Source organism: Ambystoma mexicanum, chromosome 5p (assembly GCF_040938575.1).
Source record: "Ambystoma mexicanum isolate Mex_15411 chromosome 5p, UKY_AmexF1_1, whole genome shotgun sequence".
Classification (NCBI taxonomy): domain Eukaryota; kingdom Metazoa; phylum Chordata; class Amphibia; order Caudata; family Ambystomatidae; genus Ambystoma; species Ambystoma mexicanum.
Genome location: NC_090930.1, coordinates 837,224,962 through 837,246,571, shown reverse-complemented (window position 1 = coordinate 837,246,571; position 21,610 = coordinate 837,224,962). Strand labels below are relative to the sequence as shown.

Sequence of the window (21,610 nt, the reverse complement as noted above, 5' to 3'; positions counted from 1 at the left end):
TACTTTTCTAAGCCCTATTCATGATCACTTTTTATTACTGGAGCCTTTTTCTACCTGCCTTGGGGGGGGGGGGGGGGGGGGGGAAAGGGTACCATTAGTTAGAATAACTTGTCCCCTACCATGTTGAACTGGTCATTGCACCCGAGAGACCGTACCTTCATTTTTTTCCCGCTTCACGAAACTGTACGGAACTTGGACGAACATTTGGGCACAAGGCCACATACATTTTTGGGATGGACTTCTGAAGCTAGGATTGTAACTCTGTGGACCTGTAGTGCGTATACTAATCTGTACCTTCCTTTTCAGGGGTTTGATATGTATTTTGCCCTACTGCAGTGATTGTATATTATTAGTATTGTGTGATAGTGTTACCTGTTCGTAGTCATTTTTCACTGTGTAATATGGCCATAAGTAAAGCATTATTTTGTACACCCTATTGTCCAAGTGTTTTCCTTAACTGTTTTCACTGTGTGTGCTCGTTGTGGACACCTTACAAGCTCACCACCGCTTGAGACTTAGCCTAAACCACTCGCCATGCTACCTTGAACTGGTTTGGCTACAGCTCACAGAGTTGTCCCAGTCTCAGTACTAGGTTGGCCATCTATACACCTGTACACCAGGCCACAGTATAGAACAATCAGTCCTAACAGACATCACCAATGGGACAAAGAGGTCTCAACCAATAGCCATGGGACAAAATTCCCACACTGCCTCCACTCCAGAAGGCCCTCAAAGCTATTGTGATATGATAGTTATGATATAATAGTTTATTTATATAGCGCCTATACACAATGTGTTTCAAAGCGCTTCAAGGCATGGGAGGAACAAGGGGAAAATACAATGACATTTTTACAGGCCATGAACAGTAAGGATGTGAAATTAACTATCATACTCTGACAACATTTCAGATAGTGCAAGAGCTAAGACCTAGATAAGGGAGAGGGAGACTGGGAAGGAAATGGAAACAGACAGGCGACTACCGTAATGGGCCAGACGACATTTCTGGTACAGCCGGAGAAAAACAAAAAGGTTAGGGACAGGGGTGCAGAAAGGGAGGAACAAAACAAGCGACTATCGTACTAGGCCTGTCGACATTTCAGATAGTCCTGGGGGCCGGGGGGAAAAAAATCAAGTAAGGGGAAGGGGGAGGGGAGGAGGGAAAGGGACCGACGAGGTTGCCATCATACTAGATCCAGGGACAATTCTGATAGAGCAAGTGCATAGAAGAAAGTAAGGGGAGGAGGGGAGGAGATGGGAAAAGGGAGAAAGGGAGAGGAGGCGCGAAAACAGAGTAAACAGTCAAAAAGAGTGGCTAACGTGGGTCATTAAGAACGCTCGTAACGCTTAATACGACTAACTGGGGTAGACATCGATAAGATCTTTATGGCCCTGAGGTCAACTAATCAGTCACGCAGCCCTGCAGGCCAGTGTTCACGACGGCCCTAATCGTATATTTATTATTTTATTAAAAGTACAATGTTAATTAAAATTGCGCCGAACTTGCCGCGCCAAATCAGCCTGCGCCGAACTGCTCCGATCCACAAGTCCTAGTGTTACTTAAATGTGTGAACCACTATCGCAACAGAATTTTCTTTTGTAAACAGTAATCGGCATGAGGCCCATCGCCTCACAAGTCGAAGCTTAGCTACATGAGAGTGGGTCAAAGACTGTGTGAAACTGGCTTCACCTTTAGGGTGGCTTCTCTGAACCCCCTGCCAGAGAAACTTACCCAACAGAGGGTTATGCAGATCTGAAACACCAAAGTGGATGGAGGTTTCCACTTTGGGAACTAGAAGCAACAACTGTCCAAATCCAGAAATGAACCATCTACCAATCTGATGGCTAAACTAGTATTGGTAAAGTGCTTATTACAGAACCCCACTTTTAATCATATTGGCATTTTCCGGTTCCACTTCACCCATCTGTGTCCATACATCACAATGCAGAGGCCAGGGTAATAGTTTGAACAGGTTTTCCAGGTTTTGCCAGCATTTAAATGCAAGAATGTACAAATATTAGAGCCAAAGAGGCTGAAGCAATGGGGTATTGTATAGGTGTATTTTAGAGGGAGAATGCTGTGTGCATAAGTATTGTGTTTAAGCAAGGCTTTCCCTTCTATCTCACTAGACTTGGGTGCAATAACTGACTGTGTTGCCCTCTACTAGCGCAGCCAGTGCCTTCCGCTTGTAGCCCCTTAAATCTGGCACTTTAATTCTGCTGTACCAGTTTCCCCAGAAAACCTGGCTCCACATGGAGTACTGAACAGGATCAAATCCCTTGCATGGTCACGACTACTGGGGGGGATAGGCATGCTTTACTAGATGCTTTGGCTAAGTAAGCACATGATTGGTCCCCGCAGTAAAACCATGAAATTCCCACAACATTGTGTCACCAGGGGAGCAGATATGCCCCTGCCCTTCACCCCAAGAGAACATGCAAACTTTACTCACAAGGGCTCCCGCGTGAGAAAAGTATGGCTGTGCGGGAGAAATGGCAGGTCTAGGACTTAGACTAAACTACTTAGTTTCAGGATAAACTGGTGTTACGCAATTTTCTACCTAGAGTGGGGAGGGTGCCGTCGTCGAGTGGGCAGCTTCCCCAGCCCCAGAATCTCTTGGTCGTCCCCAACAGGTCTAAGATATGTAACTATCACACCATACTGCAAGGGCCTATGAATCAGTTCAACACAATGCTGGAGAAACCCCCATAAAATAATAAATACAAATAAACAGAAGAAATACTGTTGAAAACTGCCCTCCCCCACCCCCTTCCCCAAGGAGGATCAGATCAATATGAAAAAACGAATTCAATGCATTTCTTGTCTTACCTGAAGAGTGCGATTTTGCAGAGGTGACCTCTTGATTTGTGTCAATTACCTCATCCAATCTGGCAGGAGTATTATTTAACGCAACAGATGGACTATTCTGAAGAATGAAAATGGAGGAAAATTAGTACATTTCTTTAGGCAGTTGATACAAATCGAACTACATTCAAAGTCTACCAATGGATCTAGCACAATTCTAATAAATCAACAATCTATCCCTCCCCTCAACTTAAACAAATTAGAGATGGAACCTGCAATAGTATAAAAAACAAACTTTTGCCGAATACCTCTTGAAACAAAGCAAATGCTGGTTACCATCAACATGAAGCATTACTAAACTCCAGTCTTTCCTACATTGTGAACAGGGGATTTAGATCTAGCAGGATGAACAGAGCCTTGTTGCACAATCATTCTTACCAGATATGCACCTGCTGGCCCACCCCTCTCGCTTAACCCATCCGTCCACAGCTAGGCAGCAATTACTCATCAATCCATTTTACTTCTTGTTTGCAGACTATGGCTATAGATCCTCACTAGGCCCCACAATTAAAACAGACTTCAGTTTCTCTTTGTATCAGTACCTTTAGTTTGACCCCCACTAGAGCATAGCCTGTAGCACTTTCCTCTAGAAGAATTGTGTAGGACAAATTCAAATAGTATCCATGTACAGGATTTCAAGAGAAGCAGCTGGAGAAAAACCATTATATTTCACCACCGTCTAGCAATGTTTTCTCAAACCATACAGGGAGCCCACACAATCCCAGGGTGGCTGTGTCCCACCTGTCTACCATCAAACTGGGTAAAACCAAAATTTCCCCTCGCAGGGGCGGTTCTGAACGGTTCACTTTGAGAAATTCATCAATGTATTTCAACTGAGCACCCGAGCATATCTGCTTTCTGTTTAGATTTATTTTGGGGGTGAGCAGCACTTTTGCCTAACATGCTTCTTATTTCATGTGGGCTGCATTGGTGAGTCCCTATGGTTACAGCGTAGGGAAGGTCTCCCTTTGTTTTTCACCATTATATTTACAGTGCAGCAAAAGCCACCTTTCAGTGAAGTACTTCAGGGACACTGCCTCTTATTTTTCTTTAAAAACCAAGTAGTTTGTGAGTTCTATTCAACAAGCTAGTTACAATGAATTTTGCTTCCCAGTCTCCCCCCCCCCAGCCTCCCAATTCACAGCCATGCACCTTCATTTTTTTACATTTTCTTTTTACTGCACTAGTTCCTTTGAGCATCATACACTCCAAGTGGCTCTTCGCTGTGGTGAAGTCGCATTCTTTGAGCCATCTTTCCGCCATCTCGGGTCAGAAATTACCAAATAAAAGCATGCACTTTTGCAGCAATCCAGCTTTGGACAGCTGGTCAGTGAGTTGAGTGTGAATTGGCAGAAATAGGTAATACGCACTGTCAGGTCACAACCCACACTTCAACCAAGGTATATCCTCTTGTTGGGAAGATTAAGGTGGTAGGCTGTTCCAGATAAGATAACCTCCACCTCCAAGAATGTTGCAGGTCCCTCCAATAGGTGGACCTGGGAACCACTCAGGCCAAAATGTGAACTTGGCCAAGCGAACCATTGTGTTTCAGACCTCTCCCTTCAAATCAACTGGGAAGGCCAGACTCTGGTGCCTTCTCACTCTGAACTAGTGGGATCAAGTATTCTGAAGCCGTGCTCGGCAGTCAATGCCATTTCAAGGCTGGAGTCATCACTGTCTGCATTTGGCTAGCACATGACTGGAATTGGACTAAGCATTGTGCAGGCCCCTTCGTACCTAGTCACTGGAAACTTTGTGACACCCTCCATGCTCTGCAGGGAACGCAACAAAATGCTGCTCCTGTCTCACCACGAGGCAAGGCCTGCTGGATCCTGAAGTTGTACCTTGCTGCGTTTGAGGGCAGTCCGATCTGTCCAGAGTCACTCAGAAGTCTGCTGCATTCTCCTGCTCCGGAGTGGCACCTCCCCAGTTATTGGGACCAAATAAGAGAAGTCCTCACCTGTCCTGGGGTCTCTGCCACAGCCAGACCAAACAGTCACTGGAAGAATCAAACCCACCGCCTGAGATTCTCCGACAGCGAAGCCTATGGTGAATGTAGCTGTCCCCACAGTTTGCCCGTCCGGTGGAGTCCAGTGCTGCAAGTAGGAACCTAGGGGGCGGGGGTGGGATGTAGCGACACCTTATATCTTTACCTGCCCCCATTGCAATAGATGTGCATTGGGCATAAGGCCCTCAAGGTGAAAGTAGCCACCTTATCACCCGCACAGGTAGTGGAGCCTGGGTCAGGAGTCCTTCATTCACCTAGGGCTCCTGCACTGGTCGTCTAATCCCTCCATAAGTGGAGGACCAGCTGGAATTCTGCTACAGTGACTTTCTACAAGAATCTTCTTGTAATACATCCAACCATAACAAACCTGGAGATGAACTTCAAAAGCGATGCTCATGTTGTCAAAGTATTTGTAGCCTGCCTAAAGCTTGTGAAACAGTTCTTAAACAACCTTCTCCCTACTTTAGCCATTTGCAGTGGCATTTGTAATCTAAAGTGGTAGATAACCCAATTTGCTGTTACCAAACTGATATACGTTTGAGAGTTGCATCTGTATAAGTAGTGTACTGATTTAACAGATTGCCTTTGTCTACCGAATAGCATATGGTTCCTTAACAGACTTTGCTCTTGTCACATGTACTTCACATCAAACACACCTCCTCCCGAGTCTAAGACTAACTGCTCAGCTATGCTACCATAGAAAATGTTGTCAAGACTTAAGTATAAAAGGATTGCACTTAAGATGGCTTCTGAGCACCCCTTCTAAAAATAAGTTCTGAAAACTTCTCTTCATGGAGGGTAACGCTGGTGTTCTTTACAGAGTGTTCTTTCTGCCCTCCAATTCAAAGAACTGTGGGGATTGTGCCATGACATGCCATGGTCACTCACTCGAGGGCTACCATGGTCTGGCCCAGAGAGTCGGGGCTTTCATCTGTCAGCAGTACAAGGGTAATCTACTGGTTCTACAAAGCTTCTGCAGGTATAGTTGGTGAGCCTAGCCTCCGAGACACGCTCGTGTGCGCGCATAGGAACAAATGCTAGCTCTAGGTTTTTTTTTTTTGAGCTACCGACAGCCTCAAAAGAATAACCGTTTTAACTACCTCCACAACTCATGCTCGGAGACTGCAAAATGAACTGTTTGGCCCAACTCAGACACTGGATTTCTATTCCAAGGGGAGGAGAACCAATGCAGACTGGAATTCAAAAACCTGCCCACAAACCCCTCAGGCAAGTTGACCCCCCCCCCCCCCAACCTCTTCTGTGTTCTTTTTCTACCAGTCTACTAGCCTTCTCCAGACAGATTATCTAACCTGTGTATTAACCCCCGCTACTTGGGTCTGGCATCCAATCTATATGCGTCAATCGGGTCGCTCTCAGCCTAGAGTTTCGTAAAGATTTTGTCAAAGTTTCAATGGTTAAATGACAACCCACCACAACATATTCATGAAACCCTGGGGCCAATCCACCTGCTCAGATTTCCATTTTTACTAGCAGAGGAGACATTGCCATGTTGCAATTGACCCTTCAGCAGAACCTTCTCTGAAGTCCCCAATGCTCACGGAGACCCCTCCACACCTTCTCCCACTGTCTGCAGCCCCTTCACTGGATACAGTATCTGTAGCCGTTAGGGAGATATTGTGCTTCATGTCCCCCCCCCCCCCCTCCTAATGAGACACCCAGCATGTTTTGCTGGACTACTGGACCTTTATCCTTTAATCCTGAATTAGTGGAGCCTTTTTCCACCCATTCATTCTTATGGGCCATGTCTTTTGGAACTATTCTTTGTATTCTACCTGTACTATGGAGTCAGTCTGCTCCATAGCTCTTAAAGGCATCTATATTTTGCCACTGCAGCACAGAGCTCCTTATGGGCAGTGTTGCGGGGACGCTTTGGGTCCTCCCTTATGATTAGTTTTCCTATATCCTTAAGTTAACTACAGTTCTTAAGGATAGTATCTCTCCCAAAACTCTATAGTCAGAGATTGGCACAGACCACCTTCAATGGAGTGCCAAAGGGATACTTAGTATCCCCCTTCTCTCATCTCTGGTGACTAGTCACAGACGATCACCTAGTTGTGGCTGGTGGCAGTGGAGTGTTCTACCAATTATTTTATATTTTTTATACAGCATGTTATGACCATAGCCTCAGTAGGGCACAATAGGGGCACCCCTTCAGTCGCCATTACTAGCGTGGTTGTTCTTGGTTCGCCCTTCTACCATTCTGGGAGGGAGAGGTCTGTGTAGGTTTTGGCGGGAAATTATAAATTACTCACTGTAGTGATTAACGTACTCCTAGTCCATAGTCCCCATTCCTCCATACTGTAATGGCATCCCTCACTAGCAACGGGAGTTAACCGTTTTCACCAGAAAAAAAAAAAATCTTCCCCTTTAAATGTAGAGGCACGGCCCTGGGAGCATGCGCTCCCCTGACTCTGCCCACAGGCGCCACTCCTCAGTCCCCATTGACTTGTAAACAATATTACCATTGCCTAATGACACCAGTTTTATTAGGGGGGGTGATGGCGGGACATATGGTGGAAAGGGGACTATGGACTAGGAGTACGTTAGTCACTATGGTGAGTAATTTATAATTACTCCTATGTCCTGTCCCCTTTCCTCCATACTGTATGGGCGATTGCAAATTAATGTAACCCTGGGGTGGAGAGGTGACCCTTCTTAAGAAAACAAGTTCCTTAATCCGGCCTGTCCGAAAGCCGCGTCTGACCTCGAGCCGGCATCCACACAGTAGTGCTTGCAGAAGGCAAGGAATGGCCCACATGGCTGCCCTGCTGATGACCTGCCATGGAACATGCCTCTGGAAAGCAACTGCCGTGGCCATGGCTCCGATGGCGTGGGCATGCAGGTGTGACGAAGTGGCTTGAGGGACCCCTCAAAGGCCTCCTTAATGGCCAAAACCATCCACCTTGCAGTGGAGGCCTTAAAAGCCTAATATCTAGGCTTCGACCCTCAGAAGGGTAACAAAGAGCCTCAGATTTGCGGAAGCTCATGGATCAACTGAGGTCGAATTTTAGAGCACACCTAACAGCCATCCAGACAATGCAGGACCGTCTGAGCGTCGTACTTGGGTCCACGAAAAAAGTGGGTAGCACCATTTCCCAATTTAGATGGAACGAAGAGACTACTTTAGGGAGGGACACGTGATGCGTTTAAGGACCACCTTGACCCTACAAAAGGTAGTATAAGGCTCAGAAGCCACAGGAGCTTGGATTTCGCTGACCAGGCATGCAGACTCATAGGGTTTGTGTGCCAAGGGGCCCAGCACTATGTTGAGGTCCCACACTGGGTGTGGCTTCTTGATAGGCGAGTAGAGGCTGGTGAGGCCCGCCAAATGTCTTAACCACTGGATTGGAGGAAGAGAAAACATCCTCAGAGTTCCGATAGCCGCCAGATAGGTGCAGCAGGTGTCTATTTGCACCCCGAGTGGGCAAGGTGTGCAGAGAAGGATAGCATGTTGTTCAAGTAAGCAGATGAACCTCCTTAGACACAGCCCAGTGGCAAAACCTAGACCACTTGCTTTTGTACTGGCTCCTAGTAGCATTGTTCCTAGAACTCTACATGATGTCTAGGTTAGCCGATGAAAGCCGGAGGTGCCTCAATGTAACCTATTCAGGAACAACGCTGCAAGGGCCACCTTTTGCGGGCTGTGTGGATAACCGTACCCCCCCTGCTGCAATAGATGAGCTGGGCCCAATGGAAGGAGAATCAGGAGGCTGGTCCGACAGGCTGAGCAGCTCCGCAAACCATGGTCTTGCCGGCCACCACAGAGCTATCAGAATTATACTGCGTTGTCGGGACACTTGCAGATAACCTTGTGTCCAGGGGAGTGGGAGGAAATGCATATGCGTTCATGCGGTTTCAATGTGACTAACGCCTCGCGCACGGGAGCCTTTGCCCTGTCAGGACGCAAACTGAGGGCACTTCCTGTTGTACCAGGTGGCGAAGATATCCACCTGGGGTCCCCCATCTGTTGAAGATCCCTTGAAGGACCTGATCGTTCAGCTGCCATTCGTAATTTTTCGCACCCAACCTGCTCAGTCTGTCCACCGCCAGGTTTGACTCCCCCGGGAGAGGAATCGCCGACAGGTATATGTTGTTCCCCAGAGCCCACTCCCAAATGATGACCGCCAGGGTGCATAAAGGAGACATGGTGCCACCCTGCTTGTTGATTTATTAGATGCTGGTGGAATCGTCCGTTTGAATGAGGATCGTCTTGCAACTGATAAGCGGCAGGAAGGCTTTGAGAGAGAGAGCCAGATCACTTTCAGCTCCAGCCAATTGACATGAGCCTCCTGTTCCTGAAGAGACCAAACTCAATGGACGCTGTGGTTGTCCAGGGTGGCTCCCCCAACCCTCCAAAGAATCATCCTTGGCGATGGTAAGCTGTGCTGCGGTCTGCCTATCCTCAAGTTGAAGTCTGTGCTCCACCAGACAAGGTCCTGGTGGAGGAAGGAATGATGCCGAATTCTGCCTGGGAACCCCGCTCCCGATTCATGAGGCTGCGAAGTGCAGCTGTATTTCATTTTGAGCCTTGTGTAAGGCACTGCCAGTAGACATGCCGCCATGACACCCAAGAGGTGATGGTACCACCATGCGGCGGTCACCGCTCTGCTGAGAAAATGACCCGTGGCCCTCTTGATGACTGCGATCTTGTCCTCAGAGGGGAAAAACTCTCGGCATTCGTGTCCCAGAGGAGGCCCAGGAACGCCAAACCCTGCGTCAATTAGAGAATTCAAGTAGCGCAAATGAGATCGTATGATACACTAATGCAAGATAACAAAACATTTAAGCAATCAACGAAGCACTATGATAAACACACAGACACAAGAGGCCCATCACGCTGACGTATTGACCAAACTCAATATACTGAACAGTGCTCCGCCAGAAAAGACTTGCTGGAAATGCCATTTTTCGTGGATCTGCAGCGGAAAGTTGAACCCTATAAGAGTGAGATTGAAATGCTTTAGGGGGGGGAAAAAAAAAAAGACCACCTAATCTTAAATAGGACAAACATCCTACGTCTAAATGCATGCCACAACAAAACTACAGCATATTCGTTCTCAAGACATAGAATTCCCTTTTGAAGACGAAACTGATACAGTTGAAGTGCAATTTAACAATCAAAGGATACACGACCAAGTAATGTCATGCTGTGAGCAATTTTGAACTCTGGGCTTTCAGTGCTTAATAGAAGACAGACTTCCAACAAAAGGAAATGAATTCACCAATCCAACACCATATTCGATCTACTAAGGTGAGCGCACAACTGACGATCAACACATCGCAGAACTCTTCTACCTCAAACTCCGGAGCGAGATTTAACTCAAGTGACTAAAGACAAGAAAGGAATAACGAAAGACAGGACCAAAACAATTAGAGTACATCACAGAAGAGAGACTATACGACAGAACCAGCAACATTAACAATTACAATCTACATCAAGCCGTACATTATCGCTGTGCTTATGTAATACGAGGGGCTCAACCTACCTCTTTGAAAACAACAATTGTCATTTACAGACTTTTGACATAATATGTTTGCGGGTGATGTGGTTAACACTTCAACCTACTTGCAATGTATAGAATACTTTGATCAATCCTGCAATTACAAGACCAAAGGGTCGCCCCCTCAGATGGATTACTAACTCTCGTTAAAGCTGAAGCAAACATAAAAATGGTCAAATCATATAACCCGATCTCCATCAAAATTACTATGCTGAAGCCCACAACGAAAGTGAAACACAAAGCTAAATATAACGAAGAAACAACAAAGGAATAGCCCTAATAAATCTCTATTGCAGCACAGCTGCAATCCAAGAAATGTCCATCATTGGCACAGTTCTAACACAGATTGGTGAGCTACAGATGACACCCAACCATCTAGACGTTATAATAGAATACTGAGCCCCTACAGTCAGGCGCATTTCTGTATGAGGCTTCCCCCCCCCAACCTGGGCCGCCTGTAGATATATCGTACAAGCCCAGTCCATATATTGTCCGTTAAGGTCTTTTCTACTATAGTACTGCAACCCAATGTACCTTCCGTTGTAGAGTTCTTAGTCAGCCCTTCTTGAGTGCGCTCCCGTTCAAGCGGGAGCCACGGGTCAAACTTCCGAGATGAAGGAAAAAAAGGTGAACGGTGGTCATTGAGGGAGCAGCTTCGACCTTCGCGGTGCTCGTTGACAAAAGCTTGTGAATGTCCTGTGAAGAGGTGTGCGGTGCACCTCGGCGACGAATGCTCATTATCGCAAAGAGTTAGTGAAGAACTTTGGCCCAGCAAGGGTGTCGGGACGTCAGCGTCTGGCGTCAGCGAACGGGAAGTGACCACAGCTGGCTTCAGTAGCTTCGACTGCGTCCAAGGTCTTCGGGTGGCGGGAAACCCACCGGCGGATTTTCCTTGGTCGTCAGCGGCCTCGACTTTCTCCGGCAGGACAAAAGCGGTTGACTAGGATGAGCAAGGGAGTCCTTGGATCAATGTTCTTAGGCAAAGGGAGCATGGCGGCTCTGGTTGGCGATGGCAGTCGTGGACGGCTGTCTGGTGCTTCTCTTCGTTTTCATCGGCGGTCCCCTTCTCCGGTTGGCAGCCTTTCATAGGTCTACCAGGGAGCTTTGGCAAAGATCAGCTAGTGCATGATGGTAGCTCGGGGAGAGGTCTCCTAGCCAGGTCCTCTGGGATCAGTTCCTTGAAGGCACAGCAGCTTTCAGATTAGTGAAGGACAGCAGCAGCAGTTCTTCCAGTGGGCTTCAAATTTAAGCAGTTACAATGTCAGTTTCTACTTCAGCTTCTGAACAATTTCTAGCAGTGAGAGGCCCCCAGATATACTGTTGATCTCCCATTCACTCTGCTGGGTCACTCAGGCAACCAATCATTCAGAAGGGCAGTCAATCGGGCGCACGGTGCATTCGGGCCATTCTTCTCCATCCAGACACTAACACAGAATGTGGATTCGGACAAGTACTCTGCCATTCAGCACGACACACTGCATTCATACCAGTTTCGGGCAGGGATGTCTCAGTCATTGTGTCAAACACCAGATATTAGACAGCCATAACAAAGAATACGTATTCGTCACACTCCATTCACCCAGGTCCCACCCCTCAGGCAAACCCACAACATGCAGTCATTGGGAAGGCTCCAGCCAGTCTGACCTGGACTTCCCCACAACACCATATGGAACTTCCAACAGCCAGTCAGGGGGAAGGGACAGAGTCAGGGCTTCCCAGGACTTTAGTAAAAGAAGGTAACAGGTGATGGAAAGCAAGAGGTCACAGGGGCCATCTTGTTTCCCTATCAGGAATCCACCGATTCCAATAACAGGGCCTGGGCATCCCAAAATGGAGGATGCGCAGGGCCTCTGTCAATTCAGCACAGAGCTGCCACCAGCCTGTACCCTGCTCTGTGGGCCACACACAGGTGCCCAACAACATACACTAGGAGTACAGGGTCGTACTCACTCATGGGTGCCATAATGGTATCCCAAAGGTCTGTTCACCAAACCAAATACAGGAAGAGCTGCACCGCCAGGAGTCCCACGTGAACTCCTGCTCAGAAAACCAGTCCAAACCCATGATAAAAAGCAATAAAGGACAAGGATTCAGAGGCCCTGTCCCTCTGATGCATTTCCAGCATCACAGACACATGAGAGAACCCCCAATGATACAAATACAATAATTGGTACCTGTCAATGGGTCTGACTCGCAAGTAACATCATTAAAGGCCACATTCCTCGATACAAAAATCACTGACAAAGCAAAATTGGAATACCCATGGTTACTCATACCATACAGGTGCAACAAGGGAATCATACAATTGCACAAGGCAAAACATCCTCATGCATACAACACTCAGATTACACAAAAGAAATAAAGAGCTGAGAATTAACATAAAAGCTGTTAGAACCATAAACCTAGAACACCGGTCAAGAAGCATAAACCAGCTAAAACAATACAGAAATTGGGTTGAAAACAACCAAGCACAGATAACTCAAAACGATTCGGAGAAGATGCTTAAAGCACTAAACCAAAGGAACTAAGACCTTTGGAAACTAATCGATGTTAAGATCACACTACCAAATTGATTTCTGGCGTAACAGAAGAAGCATGGATAGCTCCTTTTTCAACTCTGTACTGCAACCAAAATGAAACAAGAAGACGATCAACCACCCTTATCATGGGAACTGAACTGGGACCGAAACGACATCTTAAATCAAATTCCACATCTAAATGGCTCAAAAGCACCAGGCCCATATGGACTAAGCAACGCAACTATGAAAAAGAACCCAGAACAGAGGGCAGATATTTGCTTCCACCTTTTCAAAATTGCAAATACCCATGCAAAAGTACTAAAACATGGAAAACCGCAATATTAATTCCTATCCACAAGCAAGGCAACAGAAACTTACCCTCAAACTACCGACCTATTGCCTTGCTAGATCCATTAGGCAAAAGATGCATTTATTTATTCATTTATAAAGCGCCCAAAGGCAGCTAGGCGCTGGTACAAACTTATGAAGATGCTTACAGGTATTTGGTGCATAACGTTATCGTTACATAATTACATTTTACAAATGACAATATACATTTATATACAAGTATTGCAGGTATTGAGCTAGTACTTAAGAATCTATTGAGGGATGTCTGTCCTGCAGAGTAAGGTTTTTTCTAAAAGACCAGAAGGAGATGTCATTTGAGGTAAGTGGGGAGGGTGTTCCACAATTTGTGTGCTATAGTAGGGAAACTTGCTCCTCCGGCTTTTGTGTTCTATACTTAGGGGTGAGGAGGAGATTGGTGTACTGGGAGTGGGTTGGTCTGTTAGATTGGGCTTTACAGATGAGGTTACGGAGGTATAATGGTGCCTTATTTGCAATACATTTGTGAGCAAGCGTGAGGACTTTGAAATTAATTCTGTCCTGGGCGGGGAGCTGGTGGATCTTCCTCCTGATGGTGGAAATGTGTTTGTGTCTAGGAATGTTTAATGCCGCTCTGATGTTGTTTTGAACAATCTGCAATTTATTTACATTTCTTGAGCTGGTTCCTGCAAATAGTGAGTTGCAGTAGTCTATCCTGAATATCATCAAGGCTCTGGCCAGAGTGATAGAGTTATCGGAGGAGAGGAACCGTCTACTAGTCCTTATCAATTTGGCAGTGTAGGCTGCAAACAGACGACCGCGTTGACCTGTCTATTTAAGGTGAGAGTGGAGTCGATACATACCAAGTGTTTATTAAATTAGCAAATTTTATGGTATTACCATCGATGTTGAAGGATTTGTATATTTGAGGGAGGATACTGGGTTTAATTTTGTTACCAATGAAGATGAGCTCAGTCTTCTCGTCATTAAGACAATTCATTAAGCACCATCCATGCCTGGATGGCCAGGTATATCTTATTTAAGTTTCTGGAATCAGTGTCATAGCATCCAGTGATGGGTATGAGTATTTGCGTATCGTACGCATAGTTTGTATACGTAATACCCATATTATCTAGTTTATCGAATAGGAGTTTAGTGAAGGTATTGTATATAGTCGGTGACACGCAAGAGCCTTTCGGTACGTCACAGGGACTGGAGGGGCTGCCGAATTGTCAGAGAAGACCCTCATGGTTCGATTGGTAAGGAATTACTTAATCCATTTGATAGAGTCTGCTGAGAATTGGGAGGCAGTCTCTAGGTGTTGGCAAAGAATATCATGATTGACCAGATCAAAGGCTGTGAAGAGGAACTTGACCAATTGGACATCTCAGAACAATCTCTTTCATCAATGACAAACTGGATTTACAAAGAATGTCGGCACAAATATAAACTTGATAATGCTGAACATGCTGAAACAAGAAGCATTCAGATTGAAAACTCGCTGCTAAGCAATCTTTGTGGACCTACAACAAGCTTTCGACTCTGTAAATCGGCACAAGTTATGGGACAAATTGAGATCATGGAAATGCCCTAAATACATATTAGATCCCATAATTGCACTTTATTCCCAAACAACTATAAAGGTGCAACTGTCACCAGGGAGCTATGTCATCAGAAATCTTGCCAAAGAACGGACTCAAACAGGGGTGTCCTCTGGCAGCCACGTTGTTTGTTCTGTACATATCAGACCCAAGTACAAGTGAAGTAGCCACAACCGGAGACCCTCCAAAACTGATCAAAATCCCTTACATGCTATTTGCAGAGGACATTGTCCTCCTGGACTAGACATACATTGGCCTGCAGAAGAGAGTAACAGCATTTGTACAACACACAGAAAGAAACAGAATAAATAATTTTAAAAAACACAGAAGTGAAGGCGTTAACATGCCGACCCAAGAATAAAGAAAAACCTTTAGCAATATTCATAAAGGAAGAAACAGTGAAATACGGTGTATGGTTAAATCAGTCCGAAATTGACACAAGATGGGCAGAACATCTTAAAACAAAAGCCTTATTCATAGCACGTTAAGTGCTTGCAATTGATAAGAAATATGGGAAATGTTCACTTAAGCCTGTGTTGACTTTCTATCGTCAAAAGGTTGTACCCATCTTGAGCGCTGTTTCGCTTCCATACGTCAACATATCTCCCCAAATTTGGTCCCAACTGGAAGCTACGTATTAGAAGAAAATCTTATTACCGGCGGCTTAACAGATCTCACGAATAAGATATATGAGTTGGCCCTACAATCGTTAGAAACAATAGTCATCTGGAAGCATTTAAACCTATGTAGGAAAATACTCACCACAGACAAGATTCCGCCAATTGACATCCTGCGTGAAAAGCCATCAGCTTCAAATGACAACAACCAGATGGGGGAAAACCTGCACACAACTAATGGAGAACGCAGAAATAACTGCTGAGCAGACCCCATGCTGGACAAAAATACCTTCAACACTTTCAGTACTGCACTTCCTTTGACCCCTAATGAGAAAATGTCAAAGCGAACATGAACCTGGCCACTTGCAGCAATTACTGTTTTATGAAAGTGTACAAGCAACTTCTTACCATTTTAGATTCTGCCAATTTGCTTCGTAGATTATCGCCTTTATCAGCAGGCCAGACACTGCCCTTCTCAAAACGTCCACGGATTGATGCCAGTTCCCTTTCACGTTCCTTTAATTTAAAAAAAATAAATGTAAAAAAAAGTACAAAAATCAGTTTTTAACAAGGTCAAATGTATATTCGTAAAAAAACATCACAGTAAATCTCAGCAGGGTGCATACAAATGTATACCGGGCCATACCTGCTTGTGTTGCTGCGCTAAACTAGCAGTACTGGATGCTCCATTGTGCTTCTGCAACCTTTCTTGAAGGATCTTTGTGTTTGGGGTTACGGTAGGGGTTTTGGGGACTCCTGCAATTGGAGCAGGACTATGCACCTGAAGCCGTTCTCCAAAACGTTCCACAAAAGACTTCACTGTTGTCCCACCTGAAATAATATGAAATACCTTGGGTAATGAAAACATTCTTTCTTTGCAAGTTATTAAAAACTTAGATTCATTTTTTTTTGGTGTTGATTTGCTAAATGAGAACAAGTCTTCTGAATGAGTCCTTGGTTGGAATTGTCAATTTCTGTCCTCCAGCTGACCCTTTTCTCCAAAAAGTGAAAGTGCCTAAGTAATTGAAACAAACATAGCGCTTACATATTTGGTCGTTTTCTTCCTGATGCATACAGTATTCCTCCAAGTGATTGCTCATTACTTAAGATCTACAGGACGCAATGCAGCCTGGAAACTACATCCAGCAGGGTGGGCCACATCATTTGAATTGGACTATGGTCCACATCACTGGTGCATTTAAGCAACATAAGATGCAAACAGCATATGTACTGGTCCGTGCATTTCCTTTTACCGCTGTTTCTACCCAATTCCCCTTGTTTACAAATGCAAAGGAATGGTTGAGCTACCAACAGCAGGAAGGCACAAGTTTTGATGAGGAATATGTGGGAATAAACCATAGATATCCATCTGAAAGAGCATTACACAAGCTAGGTAACTGGCTCCAATGGATACCTACGTCACAGACTCTTCACCTCTTTAGAGACTGATTTAGACATATGAAAGATAAAAACGTACAAGGAATCCATCTCGGATGCAAAAATAACCAAAAAGCCCACTTTGTGTTCAAAGATGTAGTGGACAAGACTGCAACGGCTGAAAAAGTATCACCATCAGACTGTCCATGACAAAAAGGGCCAGCAGAGTAATTTTAACTGTAAAACTGAAGAAATAGAATAAGCTGCCTCCTCCTGAACACTGCTGAAAACAGAGCGCTGACCGGTGGTCCATAAATGTAGCAATGAAGAATCCGGCCCAAGAGAAAATTCCAAAACCACCATGTGACATTAGCAAGCCTATGCCCTTCTTATAGCACCAAGAAGTAAACCTACGCAACATACAAGAATAAAGTACTTGGTTCTGTACCATCAAAAGAACTTCCATGGACAAAGAAATCAGTTTTGAGATCACTGAATATCAAGAGTCAAAACTGGCTCAAACTGGGATGAAAAAACATTCTGGCTTTCTGCAGAAGGTTGACGAATCTTCCAATGTAGGGGTTCACATAACCCATTGACACAAAAGCCAAAGAAAATCAAATAGCATGTCTCATGGGATCAGTCTAAACACAGTTTAAGAATAAGTCATTTACTTTTGAGTCAATAAATGAGCACCCTCATGTATGGACTTCTTTGGCCAACTAGAAATCTAGAAAGCAATTTTGGAAAAAAAATATACTTTATTACAAATCCTGCAATCACACAAGTGTAAAATTTAGATCACATTACTTTGCATGCCGCACTTGTAGTGGCACAATATTAAATAGTAAAGAATTATAAAGCATAACTTGAAACACTAACCAATCAAGTAACAGTTTCAAACAAAGCAAAACAAGTAGAGTCACACGTTAATGGACAACAAATCAAAAATATACATTTCAACAAACAAACAAAAAAACTAATTAACAAAAACACGCGAGGAAAAAACTGCTAATCAAATCAAAAAAGTCCAGAGAAAGTATTAGTTTAGAGACAATGCTCCTTGATTGGGGCCCATGTCTTTCTCAGCACTGCAAGTTAGTTTTGACAGAATGTCCTAAGATTGCGTAGCCATAGTCTCTTCAGGAAACAAAATTTGGTGCATTATCTACAATGTTCCAAGAAAGCTCATTAATACAAATGACAGACTACGTTCAGCAGAAGATTGGTCTTCTGCAATTTTCACACTGCATATATTTTCACACTGCATATAAATGTCACTGGAGGGGAAATGACAAAAATTGTAAGAGGCCCAAAATTGTATTAATAAATGTTTGAAATATAGTCAGTGCCAATAAACCTTTTTTCCTGCACCAGTGTGGAAAGTAAATGCCATTGCCCGCAATATCCTTCTTAATGTGGAATGACACACTGGTCCGTATTGACATTATTCTACTGCAGGTGAATAATCACTAATTAACATGTAATTTTCAGGCTCTAACAGTGTGCAAACAAGTGCATTATAGCACATAATCCTTATGGATATGAATACAAGTGCAAAGTATTCCGAGTGCCTCACACATGACCCTGTCAAGAGGGGATGGGGACCCCCCCCCTTTCAACGAGCAGTCAGAGGCCAAACAGGGTGTTGACCAGAGCCAGTCCTTCCCCAGAGGTAGCAATTGTGAGTAAGCAGAGTCAGTCCAGGTCGCTTTTATCTATACTTACATGTTTGAAATGAACACCGCATTTTCTTGTCCAATGCCTGTCCTGCACAAGGAAGGTGTAAGTAATTTGTGGGATGTCAAGTTAGGAGAAGGACCACCAAGAGACCAGGGGAAGGAAGGACGGTGGAGGAGAATTGCTCAAGTTGAGGTATTGGCTGGTGTGAGAAAGTGGTACTTGGGTTTTGAATGTGCGTGCAAGAAGTGTTGGAAAGCAGGAAGTGGATGAGAAGATACCGGAAGGAGTGAAAGGAGAAGAACTGTGGAAGACTCTGCAGCATAATGTGAGGGGAATGGCAGCAGAGTGTAGCAGTGGTGTTGAGGGAGGAGGGAGTATGATTGCTGTAGAGAGGGGATAATAGTACTAGTGTGGTGAGAGGGCAGTGTACAATTGGTGCAGAAGAGGTAGTATTGCTGGTGCAGAGAAGGGGCAGGGGAGTAGTGCTGGTGCAAAGAAGGGGCAGGGTGTAGTGCTGGTGAGGGAGGAGAATAGTAGTCATGTATGATTGGAGGTTGCAAGGAGGAACATTCGGGGGACAGATGCAAGAGGTGAGAGACCGTGGAAAGGAGAGAGGGAAAGACTAGAACATCAGGCTGATCAGTACAAGGGTGTGAAAGAACAATTGAAGATGCAGTGTCTAAAAGGGATTCATATATCAGAAAGCTTTGATCAGGGAACACCCAGATTGTTCCCACAGGTAGATGGAGAGAAAGGGTCTTTGCCTTCCAGCCAGACAGCACCTTAGATGATAGGGGTTTCTTATCACAAGAGACCATACTGTGATTGATTGATGCTAGGGCTAGGAAGGGAACTTGCCCGCACTAGACTAGCGAGAGGTGGAAAGCCCTTAGTGAACCACTTTCCAAACCGGCAAATAAACACCCTTCAACTGTCAAAGTTGTGTGTTCTTGGGGCCATCTGTAATAGTACTACTCTCCTAAAAAGGACAATCAATTAAGGTCCAAATATTCAACCAAGAAAATTCTTAGGTCCCTGCATATAAATTAATTAAAAAGGAGAGGTAATGAGTTTACGGAGGACTGCAAGAAGAAAACTGCCTGGTCTTGTTTAAAATGAAACTTCTCACAATGTCCTGTTAATGCACTGCACTTGGGAAGTGAAGTGAGCTGTACCCTCTCACTTTCTCCTTCGAGAATACAATGTATGGAGACTTTCCCCCAAAGAGCCGGGAGCTCACTCACATACCTAGCAGAGGTATGGCAATGGGGAAGATTACCTTAAGGGTGAGCAACCTTAAAGAAAAATAAAGGGGCTGAAATGGGGCCACCATCAAGAAAGTCAACACAATGCAAGTCTTGCCACAGGACATGGGGAAAACAGACCTCTTTCTCTACACCAAGACAAAATGATATGACACTTATGACGAAAGAGACATGGTAGTAGGCCTCCAGAGAGGAGTATAACCAGGATGTCTTCTGACAAATCTCATAACCAAGCCGACCGGCATGAAATTTGAAAGGGCTAGGGTTCAGGTGGAGGAACAGACCACCCTCTCCTCCCGATTGAATAAGCAGTTCACCCGCACCGCAAAGTGTCGAGGTGGACAGATTAACATGTCTACTGGGAGTTGAAGAGAGACCCAGGAGACCAAAGCAAGGAGTCAAGTGGCCAACTAGGTTGAACTATTGTTAAAAAAAGGTGATGGCTAAAGGGAGAGAAGGTGGTAAAGATGTAGGCACTATGGAGCTTCAAGGGAGAGAGGATAGTAACCAAAAGAGACAAATAAGGTGCACAGAAGTGTGAAGAAGCTGAGGCGCTGAGAAATATCAGGAAGGTGGAACTCTGAGGAGGGTAGGAGCAACAAAGCTAATAGCAGCATACAGGTTATTATGGTTAATAACAAAGGCAAACAGTGGGTACTTAGAAGAACATTGGCAAGAGACTACAGATGGGCAAAAAGATGAGATCAGGAGAGTACTGAGAAGACCCAAAGTGGTGATGGTGGGAGGGATGGTATAGGCAAATGTAAGAGTGGTGGAAGAAAATGGGCTCAAAGGAGTAATGAAGCAGACAAAGTAGTGAGTGGCAAGAGCAAAGATCAGTTATCGTCATAAAAGGATAGAGAACTACAAGAGAGTTTATATAAAGATTCAGGAAATTGTCCTCTTGACCAGACATATGATCAGGTAACACCAAGCTGGCAGACAAAAAAGGCACAGATAAGTAAAGGGGTGCCTGAGAAAGTAACCTACCGGCCCAAGGGGATTGGATCTCAGAGATTAGGTCTAGGTACAGTAGTTTGATACAGTCTCATCCTGCCAGGCTCCCTGGTTCACATTTAGGAATGTGGGCTGCACCATCATCGCTATTCAGGCACCTTATTCCTTTGCTAGGCAAGCATTACAATTGCATTAAAAGGCTAAAAAAGCAGATAGTTGGGAATCTGGAGAAAGACATCAACCACAGCCCACTAAGAGTAGGTCATAGAAGAGAAAGGCAAGTCATCCCAGTGAAATCAGAACTCACCTGGAATTGGCAAAGCCCCCAGAAGAAGCAAAATCCTGAATCCAGAGACATTGTTGTAAGGATGGAGATCCACAGCAACCATCAGCTGGTGGAAAACGTTCACAGTCAAACTAATAGCAACATTTCAGTGGTGCTTTAATCTTAGCCAGTTTAGTATTTTGACCCCGCACTGCAAAGGATCCCCAACTCAAGTTTGTCTGGTCCTTTGCTCTGCATCACAGATGTGACAGTTACCTATGGTGTAACTGTTAGGACAGTTTCTCTAAAGTGCAACTAAGGGCTTCATAAAACCATATCTGAGGCAGTAAAAAACTCCACTCTTAGTATAAGGCTGTACCACCTGAGAATGTGGTAGCATGGACAGAGCAGCCAGGCTTATTTTAGGAGGGAGAGAGGGCTGCAGCTTGGTACTAAGAAATTGTAGCATACATATGGTCCAAAGAAACACTGAAACACAATGTATTGTAGAAATCATGAACATAAATACATGAAGGCCAAGATTAATTTTGGAAAGTGAAAAAGGTAAGCATTCATAATGACATATATAAATACAATTATAAAAACCAA

General features: G+C 44.8%; 1 protein-coding gene across 4 annotated transcripts in view; it reads right to left on the bottom strand.

Moving 5' to 3' along the window:
• ANLN (anillin, actin binding protein) overlaps positions 1-21,610 on the bottom strand; it is a 728,409-nt gene that overhangs the window by 543,978 nt on the left and 162,821 nt on the right. For all 4 annotated transcript variants that reach the window (XM_069613260.1, XM_069613259.1, XM_069613262.1 and 1 more), the window contains exons 6-8: positions 16,101-16,285; positions 15,863-15,970; positions 2,828-2,924 (exon numbers count right to left, since the gene is read on the bottom strand). In XM_069613260.1, coding sequence (XP_069469361.1) covers positions 2,828-2,924; positions 15,863-15,970; positions 16,101-16,285 — 390 coding nt within the window. The remainder of the gene's footprint in view (positions 1-2,827; positions 2,925-15,862; positions 15,971-16,100; positions 16,286-21,610) is intronic.